The sequence below is a fragment of the Camellia sinensis genome, chromosome 9, assembly GCF_055761805.1.
Source record: "Camellia sinensis isolate YWXY chromosome 9, ASM5576180v1, whole genome shotgun sequence".
Classification (NCBI taxonomy): Eukaryota; Viridiplantae; Streptophyta; class Magnoliopsida; order Ericales; family Theaceae; genus Camellia; species Camellia sinensis.
Genome location: NC_138969.1, coordinates 54,166,121 through 54,178,578, shown reverse-complemented (window position 1 = coordinate 54,178,578; position 12,458 = coordinate 54,166,121). Strand labels below are relative to the sequence as shown.

At 40.1% G+C, this 12,458-nt stretch overlaps 1 protein-coding gene across 1 annotated transcript; it reads right to left on the bottom strand.

The window, feature by feature from the left end:
- Positions 1–7,674: 7,674 nt before the first annotated feature.
- On the bottom strand, positions 7,675–9,025 carry LOC145799423 (uncharacterized). The gene is made up of 3 exons (XM_082889005.1): positions 8,702–9,025; positions 8,196–8,441; positions 7,675–8,076 (listed from the first exon to the last, which is right to left on the bottom strand). Exons 1-3 carry the CDS (start codon positions 9,023–9,025, stop codon positions 7,675–7,677), a joined length of 972 nt encoding a protein of 323 aa, XP_082745131.1.
- Positions 9,026–12,458: the final 3,433 nt, after the last annotated feature.

Genomic DNA, 12,458 nt, shown 5'->3' with positions numbered 1-12,458 from the left:
AAAGTCAAACCTTAGAATTTTTTTTTTGGTAATTCCTAAAAAGTAATAAATGTTTAATTGTATTGTCCTAATCACGTGTCGTCTATTCCCACAAGTTCTATTAGGCACGAACAAGTTGTTCGTGCCATCCCTCAAGTAGTTTGGTGCCTGTTTTGCATTTTCAACCCTCAAATGCCTATTTTCGATTAAATTTAAGGCATTCTTGGGTCTAACTCCTAACCTACGCGTCCTAATCATGTGCTGCTTGTTCTCACAAGTTATGTTAGGCACAAGCAAGCTACCCGTGACATCCCTCGAGTGGTTTGGGGATTGTTTTGCATTTTGGACCTCCAAACACCCTTTATCAGTTAAGTTTAAGACATTTCTGGGTTTAATGTCCAACCTAAGCATCCTAATCACATGTCGTCTATTCCCACAAGTTCTGTTATGCATGAGCAAGCTTCCCGTGCCATCTAATGAGTGGTTCAAGGACTGTCCTGCATTTTCGATCCCCAAACGCCGTTTTTTGGGTAAGTTTAAGGTATTTTCTAGTCTAACTCCCAACTTATGCGTTCTAATCACATGTCGTCTATTCCCACAAGTTTTGTTAGGCACAAGCAAGCTGCTTGTGCCATCCCCCCAGTGGTTCGAGAAATGTCTTGCATTTTCGACCCCCAAATGCCCTTTTTTGGGTAAGTTTAAGGTCTTTTTGGATCTAACTCCCAACCTACACGTCCTAATCACGTGTTGTGTGTTCCTGCAAGTTCTGTTAGGCACGAGCAAGCTTCCTGTGCCATTCCCCGAGTGGTTTGAAGACTGTCTTGCATTTTTTACCCCCAAACGTCTTTTTTCGAGTAAGTTTGAGGCATTTTTGGGTTTAACTCCCACCCTACATGTCCTAATCACGTGCCATCTATTCCCACAAGTTCTGTTAGGCATGAGAAAAATGCCTATGCCATGCCATCCCCTGAGTGGTTCTGGGGATGTCATGCATTTTTTACCCCCAAACGTTCCTTTTCAGGTAAGTTTAAGACATTTTCGGATCCAACTCCCAATGTACACGTCCCAATCACGTGTTATGTGTTCCTACAAGTTCTGTTAGGCATGAACAAACTGCCCGTGCCATCCCTGGAGTGCTTGAGTTGCATTTTTGACCCCCAAACACCTTCTTGTTTTTATATTTTTAAGCAAAGAGATAAATTAATTAATGAGACAAATTTCTAAATAAGATTTATTACATATCCCTTGCAAATCCTAACCAACTGGAAGATCTGTACAAATGATCAACCACAGGAAAAACAAAAAATAAAACATAATGAGTATATATAGTGATGGTGAACCAAATACTAAGTCAAACATAGAAGCTAGACAAAGCAAATTCTGCACTTACTGAAGGGAAAAGAGAAACAGTAAAATGGCAAGCTAGCCAAAACAAAACAGAAGAGTAAAAAAATGAAAAGAAAAACCAACAAAGCCACAAATTCATAGCAAAATAACTAAATAAAATAAAACGGAAATGTCTACACCCATGAACAATCTACAAAAATGCCACTTTAAGTGCTTGCGCAGAATTAAAACAGTCGAAAGTTCTTTGCCAAATAAATCTGTGCTATACCCATGAACAATCTGCAAATTGGTGAAGGATTGCAGGGGATTTATATAGAACATATGCCTCTATGGGAAATATTTTGCATGGCATGCAACTTCTAGAAATTAGGACAAAAAGAACATATTTTTGAAATGTGTTCCAATGCATCTTACAGAAAAGTATAATGAAAAGAAAAGCAGCACCAAACAAATTTACTTGACAATTAAATCCAAGTTCAAATTTAATTGACTATTTAACATAGACACCAATTAATAAGCGAGAAAAGGCCACCATGTGAAACAAACACAAGACTCCATAGGTACACATAGAAATACCTGGGTTTGTCTCAACTTTTCTCCTCTCGCTCATACAATACAATGATGTCCAATTGCATTTGGGTTTGTCTCAACTAAGGTGATGATCAATTAACACTTCTCTTCTCGCACATACAAGTGTGTTTAATCCAATGTATTGAAGTTAGCATTTTAGAACAACCAAGATGATGAAGAATCTTCTTTTGCTTAAAATATTTCTGAACATTAGAATAAAACTATTATTAGTGCTATTGTTATTGTAGATTCATTTGGTGGTCATGTTTTCTTCTGTTATGCTGGCATTTTTGTTATGTCATTTTATCCCTCAACCTGTCTTCATCATGATATATTTTTTGATCTAATATTTTCCTTTATTATACATTAAATTACGATCTGTTGTACTGATTTGTGTGCTAAAGTTTGATTTATTAATGCACACAGATTGCCCACAAGCCTAGCATGTTTGTTTTGGACACGACCGGAGTATTGGTTCCAAGTATCCCAGACACTGAAACAGGGTTAAAGCTAGCTTTGGCTGGTATAAACTCATTTGATGTTTGTATTCTCTAGAGTTGATTATAAATTTCATTTACTTTTTAAATCTATTGCATCACTGCTTTTTCAATTACCAGTTATAAGTTGTTAGTCTTGTCAGGAGTCTCTAATTTATGGCTTTAGTGATTCGGAGTCTTATTAGGTATCTATGTTGGGCAGATTAGTTTTAGAACGTCTCCATGAGAATAAAATTTAAATTTGATATGTAGAGTTCTCTTTCTCTCTCTAATCTCTTCACTACATTGCTTCTTGTTTTCTTCTCTGCCTCTATGCTTCCCTAGTCTTATCTTCTTTATGCTTCCTCTTTAAGTCTCTCTCTTGGTTTCTCTTTTTTCTTTATATCCTTCTGTAGCTTCGTTCTTATGTTCTTTCTTGTATTTCTACCTCTATCTCGTCATATCACATATCTACTTGAACAAAATTAGCATGAAAGGGAACTTATCCCCTCAAAGTGAATGTCATCATCTTGTGTATACTGCAGCACCATGCAATTATTTTAGATTAATTAATGTAAAAAGTTTCCAAAGCTTGCTCCCCCTATTGTTGTCCATATTATGGTTTTGGTACAAATCACCACCACCAACCACATCATGATCGTCGTCGTCCTAATTCAAAAGTAATTTTTAATTTTCATTCAAAAATGTAAGGGCCCAACACAAGTCTGCTTCATTTTTTTCATCTCAGATGGCTCCACCCCCACCCTGTTGATGTCCATTGCACCTAAACTCTGTTACTATTTCTATACTCAAAATTAACAAACATTAGAGAAAAAAAAATGTAGTGCTTAGGTATAGTATAGCAGAACTAAATTAGCACATAAAACAGCCAATAACAAATGCAGAAACCATCTTGGTTCTGCTACACAACATACAATATACAAGCATTCTAATAAAAGATAAGCCCACAATACACCTACAATCACAAATTTTTGAATGTGCCTTAGCTTTTATGCTCCAAAAAAGATACCAACAATACACCTACAATACGTGCACCCAGCGCCATGGCCAGGGGTAAAAAGTTAAAATTAAAACCCACAGCTATACAAATATTGCATTATACCCTGTCCATCCCAATTTAGTAAGTCACTTTCGAATATCCAACTTTTCAAAGAGATCTATTTCATCCACACTAATAGGGTGTTCATTTCTAATTCCAGCACTCATTCTACAATCAACGGTATTGAATGCATTCATGTCATTTAAAAGGATAACATTGGAAAATCACAAGATAACATCACTTTTCGAAGTAGACAATCATTTTGAAACATCCCAAAATGGAATAGAGGACAGAATATGGTATGGGATGAACCAGGTATTAATTTCTAATTCCGGTACTCATTCTGCAGTCAATGGTATTGAATGCATTCAAGCTCATTTGGCTGGATAACATTGGAAAATCACAAGGTTACATGACTTTCCAAAGTAGACAATCATTTTAAAACATCCCAAATGGAATAGAGGACATATATGGTATAAGATAAAATGTATAATTAATCTAAAAATTGAGCAAAGAGCACATTCAGGAATGGCTCTACAGCTGCTGTAAAATTGAATTTCTCATAACCCATTTACTAAAATCTGATGGAACAAGTGTCACGTACGAAGTCTAAGCCAATGAACATGATAATTGCACAAGTTCACCAACATGAGAGAAATATATTTCTACTACTTGCTTCAAATGCATTACTTTTCATTAACAACTTTTCATTTTCAACTCTAACTCCCAACCTATGTGTCCTATTTACATACCGTCTATCCCTACAGGTCACATTTGGCACCGGGAAGCTTCTCATTACATCAAAACAGTGGTTGGGGGCCTGTTTTGCATTTTCGCCCCCAAAATGCCTTTTTTCGACTAAGTTTATGATATTTTCAACTCTAACTCCCAACCTATGTGTCCTATTTACGTACCGTCTATCCCTATAGGTCACATTTGGCACCAGGAAGCTTCTCGTTACGTCAAAACAGTGGTTGGGGGGCTGTTTTGTATTTTCGCCCCCGAACGCGTGTTTTCGACTAAGTTTATGACATTTTCAACTCTAACTCCAAACCCACGTGTCCTATTTACATACCGTCTGGCTCTACAAGTCACCTTTGGCACCGGGAAGCTTCCCGTTAAGTCAAAACAGTGGTTGTGGGGCTGTTTTGCATTTTCGCCCCCCGAATGCCTTTTTTCGACGAAGTTTATGACATTCTGAACTCTAACTCCCAACCTACATGTCCTTTTTACATATCGTCTGTCCCTACAGGTCACATTTGGCACCGGAAAGCTTTACCATTACGTCAAAACAGTGGTTGGGGGACTGTTTTGTATTTTTGCGCCCCAAACGCCTGTTTTCAACTAAGTTTATGACATTTCAAACTCTAACTCCCAACTTACGTGTCTTATTTATGTACCGTCTGTCCCTCCAAGTCACATTTGGCACCGGGAAGCTTCCTATTACGTCAAAACAGTGGTTGGGAGGCTGTTTTGCATTTTTGCCCCCTAAACGCCTTTTTCAACTAAGTTTATGACATTTTCAACTTTAACTCCCAACCTACGTGTCCTTTTTATGTACTGTCTGTCCCTACAGATCACATTTGGCACCAAGAAGTTTCCTGTTACGTCAAAACAGTGGTTGGGGGGCAGTTTTGCATTTCCGCCCCCCAAACGCCTTTTCGACTAAGTTTATGACAATTTCAACTCTAGCTCCCAACCTAAGTGTCTTAGTTATGTACCGTCTGTCCTTACAGGTCACATTTGGCACTGAGAAGCTTCTCATTACATCAAAATAGTGGTTGGGGGGCTGTTTTGCATTTTCGCCCCCCGAACGCCGTTTTTCGACTAAAGTTACAGACATTTTGAACTCTAACTCCTAACCTACATGTCCTATTTACGTGCCATCTGTCCCTACAGGTCACATTTGGCACCGGGAAGTTCCCGTTATGTCAAAATAGTGGTTGGTGGGCTGTTTTGCATCCCCCTCCCTCCGGCGAATGCCATTTTTCGACTAAGTTTATGACATTTTGAACTCTAACTCCGAACCTACGTGTCCTATTTACATACCATTTGTCCGTACAGGCCACATTTGGCATCGGGAAGTTTCCCGTTACGTCACAACAGTAGTTGGGGGGCTATTTTTCATTTTCGATCCCCCGAACGCCTTTTTCCCACTAACTTTAAGGCATTCAAGTGTTCCAACGAATCGGGAAACTTCCCATTAAATTTGTTGGACCTCAATATCAACTCTTTCAAGCTATTGTTACAAAACCCAGACAATCCCTCTAAAAGTCCACTTATGTCAGTACTAATAGAGTTAAAAGGTAAATTGAACCTGTAAATTTTTTTAAATTGACATTGAATAGAGTACTAATATTGAAAGGCCATAGAGGTAATGAAGAGTTAGACTCGTTAGAAGAGAGATCGAGGACCAAGAGGAAAGTAAAATTTATATTCTGTATAGATTTTGGAAAGTTGGGCAATTGACAATCAAACAAGTGTAACTCAGACAAAAGAGGGCATGCTATTAACTGAATGCAACCAATCTGCTGCTTCACTCAAGTTCACACCACCAAGATTAAGATACTTCAAAGAAGATAGGCCAACAAGCCAGTTTAAATCCGATGCCCAAATATTGTAGTAAAAAACAAATGCAGAGAGGTCAAGATATTGCAAGTTTGACACTTTTTTTTTTTTTTTTTTTGATAAATAAGCAATTTTATTAGAAAAGCATCAAGATGATGCAAATAACACAAACTTCCAACCCCCAAGGAAAAAAGCTAATCTATCAAATCCTCCACAAAATCGACATAAGCTAACACATCTGGATCAACCAACCCTATAACCCAATTGTATAACACCATAAACATCCGCCTCTCTAGCTAAGAAATTGAGTGAGACACCCCTTGGAAACCACGCCTGTTGCGCTTCAACTAGAGAAGCCACATTAAACAGTGAGAGGCAATAATCCATGCCTTCCGATGTCTCCTCTCAACCCTACTCCCAGCCCAACTTTGCAAAACTGCCAACAACGAACCGGGCTGCACCCAGACCACACCAAAAGTCGACACAACAAGCATCCAAAGCTGATATGTAACGGGGCCATGCACGAGCACATGGTCTACCGATTCAGCATCACCACAACACAAACAACACCAATTCACCAAAACATGCCCACGGCGCATCAGATTATCGATCGTCAGAATACGTCCTAAGGCTGTCGTCCATACAAAGAAAGCTACCTTAAATGGAGTGCCCAACACCCAAACGCATTTCCAAGTGAACGAAACCGCATCAACATGAGCAAGGGCACCATAGTAGGAAGATACAGAAAAAAGCCCCTTAGAGCCGGGACAGACCCAAACCATAGAATCTTTCCCTGCACTTCCAGCTTTCAGCCCATATAAGAAACCTAACATCTCCACTAACTGATCCACCTCCCAATCCTGACGCTCACGACGCAACCGCACATTCCAAACCACCACCGGACCTTGCCCTGTTCTAACCACCCCCACCAAAACCTCACAATCTTCCGCAATACCAAAAATCAGAGGAAACAACTGCTCAGAAACGGACTCGATCTCCCAACCCTACCTTGAGCTGACTCCTCCACCAAAACTCCTCCCAACCCAACCAAAGTCCTTTGCAGACACCACAACCGTGAGGTTGCCCCACCCTACCCGAACACCACCCCCCTTTGCCCAGACCAAACTTGACCACAACCACCTTCCTCCATAAATGCTCCATTTCCCTTACAAAATGCCACAATCACTTACCTAGTAACGCCAATTAAACATAACCAACCGCCTAACTCCCAAACCCCCTTGCTCCTTAGGACGACAAATGCAATCCCATGCCACCAAATGAGAATTAGAACCCTCCCCCTTATTGCCCCATAAAAAATCTCGCTGCAACTTCTCTATCCGCTTCGCAACTGCCACCGGGGTCACATGAATCGACATAAAATAAGTTAGAATACTCAACAAGACACTCTTGACCAGCATAATGTTCCTGCCTTTAGATAAATGTTGTCACTTCCACCCGGCCAACCACTGCTGCACATGCTCCCCTACCTTGTCCCACACCCTGAGTGCCTTGAAAGAAGCTCCCAAAGGAAGACCAAGATACGACACTGGCAAAGAAGCCATTTTGCACCCCAAAATCGCCGTCTTTCTTTGCCTCAACCTCGAATCCACACATTCATTGGCCACCAAAACTGCATCCAGTATTTGCCTACCATCCACAAATGCATTCTGAGACTCAGACACCACCCCCTCCCTCCAACACCCCTCGCAGCCAATTTGCCAAAACGTTGACCAACAACTTATACACACTACCCAAAAGACTGATAGGGCGAAAGTCCTGAATATCCTTTGCCCCACCTTTCTTGGGAATCAACACAATAAAAGTGGCATTCAAACTCTTCTCAAACTGGCCCGTCCAGTGAAACTGCTCAAACATAGCCATTACATCCTCCTTCACCACTCCCCAACAGTGTTGGAGAAAAGCTATAGAAACGTCATGCCCAGGCGCCTTATCCCCAAGCATACTCCAAATTGCCTCAAACACCACTACATCTGTAAATGCCCTCTCCAACAAAGGACAATCCGCCTCTGAAATAACATCAAATGGAACCCCATCCAAAGTCGGTCTCCAAACTCCCTCATTAGGCCGAATAAGAACTCATAAAAACCCACTATGGCCCCCTTGATCTCCTCCGTGGATGATAACACCACCCCATTCACCTGCAATTTCCCTATCTGATTCACTCACCGATGCACATTTGCCATACGGCGAAAGAAGCTCGTGTTTTGATCCCCATCCTTTAACCATAAACATCTAGATTTTTGACGATAACTAATCTCCTCCATACAAGCCATATGGCCAAATTCTTTGCGAACCACATCCCGTTGAGCCAGATCCTCCTCAGACAAGGTACCCGTGCCCTCTTTCTCATCCAGCCCCTGCAATATTGTTAAAATATTCACCTTCTGAGTCTGCAGCCTCCCAAACACCTCCCTGTTCCACTGTCTCAGATCCAACTTGAGAAACTTCAATTTCTAGGCTAAATGACAACTAGAATTCCAAGCACTACATAACTGCCCCCCCACCCCCTCACGTTCTCCCCAAAGCCTTCAAACAAAAGCCACATATTCTCAAATCTAAATGGCGACGGTCCCCTACTGATCCCCCCATTGTCCAGTAAAATTGGCCAATGATCCGAAACAGGACGATGCAACTTGAGTTGAGTCACGCTGGAAAAATGCCCCTCCTAATCTCCAGTCACCAGAAACCTATCAATATGGGACATCGCCCTGCCCCCCAACCAAATATAACCACCCCCCTGAAGCGACAAGTCCAACAAATCCATCGCATCAATAAATGACGAAAAAGCTCGCATAGATGCAAACACTGAGCTTGCCCCATGCTTCTCCACCATACACTGCACCACATTAAAGTCCCCACCCACCGAAAAGCAATAGACTGTAGCTCTTCCCAAAAACGTAGCCGGTTCTGACCGTCTAACAGGGCCATAAACCTTGGTGAAAGCCCACCAATAATCATCCGCAACACCGCGAAACAAACACGATGGTCCACAAGTTTGACACATTTCCGAATTGAGGTGGAACCATTCCACCGATTTTTGATTGAGAAAGTCTAAAATAACTCAATTTCTCAAGTGAACCGATGAAATTTGGGATTGTGATTCCATGGAAATCATTCATGCTTAGATCTAAGTAACTTAAATATTTTAAGTCGAGTAAAGAAGGACTTATCTCACCTCCCAAACACGATGAGGAGTTATAATTGTCTACAAGTTGTTCAAACAAACTGCAATAATCTCCTCCTTGGTTTCTCAGGTCAATCTTGAAAACGTTGCCAGTGTTTTTTTGCATCTCACACCCTTCCATTGATAGCAATCTTTGCCAACCCAAGAAGGAAGCCAACCAGAAGGCAATGAAAGAAGAAGAAAAAAAACAACATTAAATGTGGTGTATATACTCTGACTAGTCATCTTTGCTTCAAATTAAGCACCACCAAAATTTAGTATCAATACTTGGTAAATAAGTAAAACCAAATACATTGGTTTAATCCCGTATCATTAAATAAGTTTAATTATGATCAGTTTTAAATTTTTAGATTAAGGATCAAATCGAATCAACCCAATTTAATGTAATTTGGGTTGGTTCTATTATACTAAAAATAAGTGAATCAATCAATAATAAATAATTCAGTTAAAAAAACAATCAACAATAAATAATTAAAATAAATACGTTTTTAACATTTAAACATAACACAAATAAACAATTAAATATTATTAATATAAACCAACAATTGTGAGTCTTATAGTGAAGTCCAACTCAAGTTTAAACACAACCAATATAAATTAAATTCAACAACTGTTGGCTTTTTGGCTTTCGAAGGTTATTTTTGTAATTATGAGCGTGCCAACAAGGATCAATCAGCCCTTACAGAATTTTGATTGCCAACCACTTATCAGACGATTGTGTTGTAGTTCTTTCAGCCTTAATGAAGAGGACTTTTACTGGTGGCTTGATTTAGGAGAATTTAAGCACAAGAACAGTTAAATAAAGAACAATTGAAGCATTTCATTAGTATAAAAAACTTACAATGATCCAAACTCAGCCTCGTAGAGGTTTACAGTGATAATCTACTTGAAACTACTCCTATGAATAAAGTGCAGTGCAGGAATTTAACGTATAGGAATGTAAAGAACAGGAAATATAAAAACTGGAACGAAATATGTAAAGTAAGACTGGTTTTTTGGATCTGAGCCTCCTCTCTTTCCTGGGGTCTTCCCTGCTATTTATACTCCTCAAAGATGACCATCGAACTGCACTTCAAATCGTCAAACTGCTCCTCCGTGATCGCTGATCATGCTGCCTTATAAGTAGTTCCACTACGCCATCACTTACAGTTAGGCTTCCCTCCTATATTTGAATTTGAATGTGAGTAACCGTTGAAGCCACGTCACCTTGCATCTCTTTGTTGATCCACTGCTACTCAGATCTCATAACAACCAATATTAACTGCCACGTGTATGATCAGGATCGAAGACTTGACTGGTCTTCCCATATTACCCTTACTTTGCCACGCGTCGAATTGTCACTGGCTTGCACAAAATATGTAGCCAACATTACCCCCCGCACTAATATACCCAAGACTTGGTGATATTAGTGGATCAGGGTCTTTTTCCCTCGTCTTAGAACGTGCATGGGTTTTGCATCTTCCCAGAAATGCAACTGTCACTCACCATCTGTATTAAACTCTTGTTTAATCCTTTGAGCACTTCCACCGTCTTAGCATTCGAACAGACTGATACATTTCATGGCCGAATTAATTTTTTCCTCCAGCGATCGAGCACACGAAGAGTCATATGTCGATGCTGTTCCTCCTCAAAAGAACGTCCATGCATTTATTAGCCACCTTTACCCACCTTTCTATATTCAGGTCATGGATGCCTTTGCAAATTACCAACCTTTGGATTACGAACACATTGCTCTTAATACTTCGATTCAGAAAGTTGCAGATATAGACATAAGAAGTTCTTCCTCTAACTCACCCTTACAGTTCGAACAAACTGCTCTCAAACCTTTGATTCGGAAAGTTGCAAATATGGACTTGAGAAACTCTTCTTCACAAGTCTCTGTATGGGATAAAGCTGCAACTTCTTCCTCTTCTGGGGGTTCTGACTGGACAAGTTGGTCAACACCTGAGACTTGTGATTTGAAGGAGCGAATCAACCATCATTTTGTTGAGTTCACTGACCCTTTAGAGTTTTCTTCCTATGCTCGAAGTTCAGTGGTCTATCCCTACGTGCCCATTGACCATCGACGTAGTCTGGAGGAGAATCTGCTTGTAGCATGGTATACATCCTCCATGCCTACAAAGATAGTGCACGCTGCCCGACGCCTAGAAGAAGCACAAGGGTACAACCCATCATTCTTAGCCCAGAAGGCGAAGATTTGTTCTTCTGACTGGCTCGATTATATTAATGCCTTTGTTCCTTTTGCTCCCGTGTCATCTCCCATAATAGAAGCATCCACACCTTCTTCTTCATCTCCTAAAATTGAAGCATTCATACCTTCCCCTATACCATCTCTTTGCTGGACAGAGAAACTGAAGCTTGCCCTATCCATGGATAACGTCTTTCCACCTTATAAACCTTTACCTTCTCCTAGTCCAGCTAAGCGGAAACAAGCTCAACTTCTGCTTGCAGCTTTCTCTCACTTGCCTTTCAATGTTCTTGAGGACGAAGTCCCTCTCAAGAACCTTCGATGGGCTTGTGATATTCTGACTAGGGGCCATGTCCTTATTTCCCTTGCCCAAGCAGAACTTCATATGTTTCTGGACCAACTTCCATTGCTCCTCTACTGGCATCGAAATTCTATGGCCACTACACAATCTTTAGACCAACTTTCGTCTCTTCGAGTTCATGCCCTGTACGAAGTAGAGAACTTCATTGAAGAATTCGGTGATTTCAAGAATAAAGATTCTGCGTATTGGGATGACTTGGACATTGACAAATTGGAACAAGGATTGAGAGAGGTGGCTTTCGAAATAAAGGCTGAAGAGCTCTACTACGAAGTGAGAGCGCATCAACTTATGCAGCCAATTCTAGAAGACATAGAAGATAGAATAAAGAAAGAACAAAAATTTATTGATCATTGTTGGACTAAATTTCATGATCTTGTTATTTATTCCATTCCTTATTTTTATGAGCTTGAGTTTATACCCAGATAGGGTCATCCGATGTAATTGCTTTGGCTTTAATATAAACAAAATTCCTCTTCATTTGGCATTGTTTGACCCTGCTTCCATTTGTCTTTAAAAGCCAATTCAGAGCTTCGAACTGAACAATTTCATCCTTCGAATCTGGACTTAATTGTTTTAAATGAAACACTAAAAGAGCCAATTATGAGCTTTTCCACTTTATGGAATAAAGTTGACAATTTTGGCTTATTTTAAATCAGAAACAGTGCTTCGGATCTAGCAATCTTATACTTAAAGTTTGTTTCAAC